A 4,361-nucleotide genomic window follows, 5' to 3' on the forward strand; every position below is an offset into this window, starting at 1 on the left:
TGGCCTACAACAAATGCTTGTTAGTATTTTTAACCCCGGTAATGTTTCCTATTTGATGGCTAAATAATCAGCCTGGAAACGTGGAAAGGCAGGGAGAAATAACACCCACAATGAGAAACCCTGGAAGGGCTGTGTGAGGCTCTGGTGTAAGGAGTAACAACATCAGGGAAATCCCTTGGGTTAAACGGAGAAAGGGGCTTTGTCTCCTTTTCTTCCAGCAGTGAGGGGCCTGGTCCTTCCACAAGAAAGAATGGAAAAGGGCATTTCATGTCCAGAAGGAGATTCAGTAACTCAAGGCCCTGAGGACACAGAGCAGGGCTGGTCCTGTCTAGTGCCCTCAAGGTCAACAAAAACAACCACATATTCCCTGGTGAACGGGGATTGTCTCTTCTCTGGAAGCCCCCCTTTAGCTCAGAATGGGAGTAGCTTACACCTCTTTGTTTCACCTCTGGTAGCTAAGCTGGACCCAATGAGAGCCTGCTATTATAAGCCTCCTCCTAATACATATATATCTCAAGTCCATGAGGTACGTGTTGCAAATTAGATTTATTACATGAGGAATGAACTTGCATGTGGAACTCCAGGTATAGAACAACTATTGACTGACTGACCGACTGATTGACAAACATACACAAAGCCAAAGCCTAGATGTTCCTTGGTCTCCAACTTCTGATCTAGATGAAATCCTGTCCCTTGCTCAAGAAAAGAGTCCAACATTTCTTTCCTTAGAGAAACAGGAATATGGTGATTACCAGGTAGATTACCTCATACCCTTTAATTCTAGTTTGTTCCTTCTGTTGGTTATCCCCAATTTATCCTCATCGACCTTGTTTGTCCATAGTTGTTCTTATTCAGGTTACCCACTAGAGTGGGAGCTTCATGAAAGAAGTGACTGCTTTTTAATTTTCTTTACATTCCCAGCACTTAGCACAGTGTCTGGTGACATGCTTAATGAATGCTTGTTGACTGCCTGAAGCCGACTGAAAAGGAAATGTTCAGAGCTGATTATAGGATCACTTACCTCCAGCATAAATTAGCATGAGCCCTTCATAGCCAGTCTGATGGAACAAAAATTGAGATTTTTAACATTGCTTTTATTTTTGTGGTTTGTCCTTTGTTCCTGCAGAGGAGCATGACATCAGGGTGAGGTCATGACCTGGACCGAATTGGAGTTAAGTGAGGGAGTGTCGTGCAAAGTCACCGACCTCACTATCCCCTCCTGAGCCAGAAGTTACACAAAGACCATACGTAGAGCATATCCAGTATACCCTTTTTATCCAAGCTGATAGTAAACAGAACAGAATGATGATACAGATAAGAATATACCAGACAATAAACAGAGTGAGTAAGCTTTCCTGCTCAGAATAAAATATCTCCATTGGTCTAAGAGAGCATGTGGCAAGCTCTGCCAAGGTGGGAATTTGGGTGATTGGAGCAGGGACGAGGGCAAGGGCTTTCTTCAGATGATCCAGTAGCGCGCGCTCGAGCACACATACACATACACATACACACACACACACACACACACACACACACACACACACACACACACATGTTTGGCAGCTGTGGGGATAATCAGAAGGACCTGGTAGGGGCACTCAGAAACAATGATTGATAAGGTAGCATAAATTCTAATCCTACTCTTGCCACTTACTAGCCCTTTGCCTGGGTCTCAGATTCCCTTACTTGTCAAATAAATCAAAATTGAATTAAAATTCTTTCCAGATTTAAAAAGAAAAAAAAGAAAAAAATTGAAGGACAATTGTGAGAAAATTCCTTGTATCAACCTTTGGATTCCAGTTTCTGGTCAACATAACAAAGGACTTTGCTTAAGTCTCTAAACAGCACTTAGAGATGATCCAGGTCCCATCCATGCAGGCTCAGCAGCCAATTAAATACTCGTTTGTTGGACCAAGTAGTATGTAAACAGGAGGATATTTCCTCCTACTCTGATATGGGTGGAAGAGGATGGTTACCTGCATTACCTGTACCCAGACACTGACTCACTAAACCTCTACATTGTAAAAATGAAAGTTTTCCAGAAGCAAATGACTCTGTCTAAGCTCCTTGTGTCTGTTTCTGACCCAGTCCCACTCAGCTCCATAGCTCCACACTGGACACAGATTTGCCCAGATAAACGTTTCTAGAAACAGTAACAGTCAAGATATGGGATGGATCATAGTATGGGTTGTCACGTTTAGTGCATATGTGGAATGGGAAAATGGGAAGAAGGTTAGATATAACCTTTTCCTCCATGATGCTCAGAACAATACAATATTCTCATAGAGCAACTGACAAAACCCATTCATCCAGGAACAAGTCTCTACTAGGTTTTTCCCAAGGGCCTAATCTAAGACCTGTCCAGTGTCAGGCAGCCCCTCCTCTCTGCATCCTTGAATTCACACCTTCTCCAGCAGGGGGCAGGAGAGGGACAGGTTCATGAGCAGATGCCTTTGAGGTACCTCCAGAGCCTAGTGGCTGTGAGCTCCTGCCACCTCTGCCCCCTCCCCAGGCTGGGAGCTCTCTCCTGGTTATGGGGGAGCTAGTCCTGGGGCACAGAGAGAAGCCTCCCCTCATTCATCCACAACCAGCTCCAACCTTTCCCATACCAGACACTAAACAGGAGCCTGTCTTTGCTCCTGAGGTCACACATTTGAGGACAGAGAGGAGGGAGGCCCCTCCCCCAGAGTCAGGCTCAGCCAGGGAGACTCAGGGTGACTCACAGGGTCCTGAGAGGAGGCTCAGAGCAGACCTGGGGCTCTTTTGCATATGGAGCCCCAGGGGCCTGCAGGGAGCCCTGCTCAGGGTAGAAAAGCTTCCTCCCTCCTTGCTGCCCCTCAGGGCTCTGACTGCTCTCTCTGCAGGTGTCTGAAGGCCAGGATGGTCTCCCCATGGCAGCTCCTGTGGCTGCTGGTGCTCTGGGCTCAGGGTAAGACCCAGCAGGGCAGGGAAGGGGTGAGGAGGGCACAGGTTTTCAGGGACTAAAGACCTGATGACCCCTGGATCCAGGGGGTGAGGGAGCTTAGGGACAACACAGGCAGATGGGGGCTGAGGAGCCTGACCAGGCCCCAGATTACAAACATTGTGGGGTCTGTGGGAAAGGTGGTTTCTCTCCCTTGTTGACAGTAAATACATCTATTTGTTAGTCATTTGAGATTTCATTGGTCTCCACAGAATTTTCTTGTTCTACACATTGCACATTTAAATATTTCTGTCTTACTCTAATTTGTTGTTTTCCTAGATTCCCGAGGAGCCATTGTGCTGACCCAGTCTCCAGCCTCCTTGTCTGGATCTCCAGGAGAGAGAGTCACCCTCAGCTGCAAGGCCAGTGAGAATGTATATAACAACCTTCATTGGTACCAGCAGAAACCAGGCCAAGCCCCCAGGCTCCTCATCTATGGGGCTACCAGCCTGGCATCTGGAGTGCCTGCCCGGTTCAGTGGCAGTGGGTCTGGGACAGATTTCACTCTCACCATCAGCAGCTTGGAGCCTGAGGATGCTGGAGATTATTACTGTCAGCAGAGTATTTACTTGCCTCCCACAGTGCTTCAGGCCTTAACAAAAACCTCCCCAGGCTGCTCAGGGGATTCAGCTCAGAGCAGCAGCTGCCTCCTCTCTGGTCCCCAGGCAGAGCAGCCCCTGCTCTCTGGGCAGGCTCACACCTCCCAGGGCTTCACCTTACTGCTCCCTTAGCACCCCTCCTTTCTCACAAAGCCTTGTCAGTCACAAACCCTGTCCCTGAGGCAGAGGGGAGGCAGCACAGCCCCCTGGGAAAAAAGGGGAAACTCAAAAGGAGAAAATGCAAATGCAAGTCCACTTGAAATCTTTGCCTCCACATAGTTTCTTTTTTTGGAACCATAGGTTCATGTTGAGGGGGCATTTCTCGAGCTCTTTGTAGCAATCATTTGTTTATTTCTGTGTTTATGGTTGTTGTTCAGTCACATCTGAGTCTCCATGACCCCATTTGAGTTTCCTTGGCAAAGATTCTGGAATGGTTTGCCATATCCTTATTCAACTGCTTTTACAGATGAGGAAACTGAGGCAAACAGTGGTAAGGGACTTCCCCAGGTTCCCATAGCTAACAAGTGTCTAAGGTCAGATTTGTACTCAGGAAAATGAGTCTTTTTGATTGCAGGCCCAGGGCTCCATCCACTTTACCACCTGGCTGCCATGTAAAGAATTGTGATTTGAGGTTTCTATGATCTCATCTTTGCCTAAAATTAGAAACCCTGTGTGCCCTGACCCTGTTGTGTGCCTGTGTGCCCTGACCTCACTCTGGCATGCACTCACTCGCCTGCATGGGTTTGGCCAAATTATAATGAGGGCAGCCCTGCCATGACTGGAAGCTGGGTGAGGGCAGT

At 47.5% G+C, this 4,361-nt stretch overlaps 1 gene segment (V, D, J or C); it reads left to right on the top strand.

The window, feature by feature from the left end:
- The first annotated feature begins 2,846 nt into the window (after positions 1 to 2,846).
- Positions 2,847 to 3,708, top strand: LOC122740996. The segment is given in 2 exon segments: positions 2,847 to 2,929; positions 3,242 to 3,708. Coding segments are annotated over 2 exon segments (501 nt in total).
- Positions 3,709 to 4,361: the final 653 nt, after the last annotated feature.

Source organism: Dromiciops gliroides, chromosome 2 (genome assembly GCF_019393635.1).
Source record: "Dromiciops gliroides isolate mDroGli1 chromosome 2, mDroGli1.pri, whole genome shotgun sequence".
In the NCBI taxonomy this organism is placed as follows: Eukaryota; Metazoa; Chordata; class Mammalia; order Microbiotheria; family Microbiotheriidae; genus Dromiciops; species Dromiciops gliroides.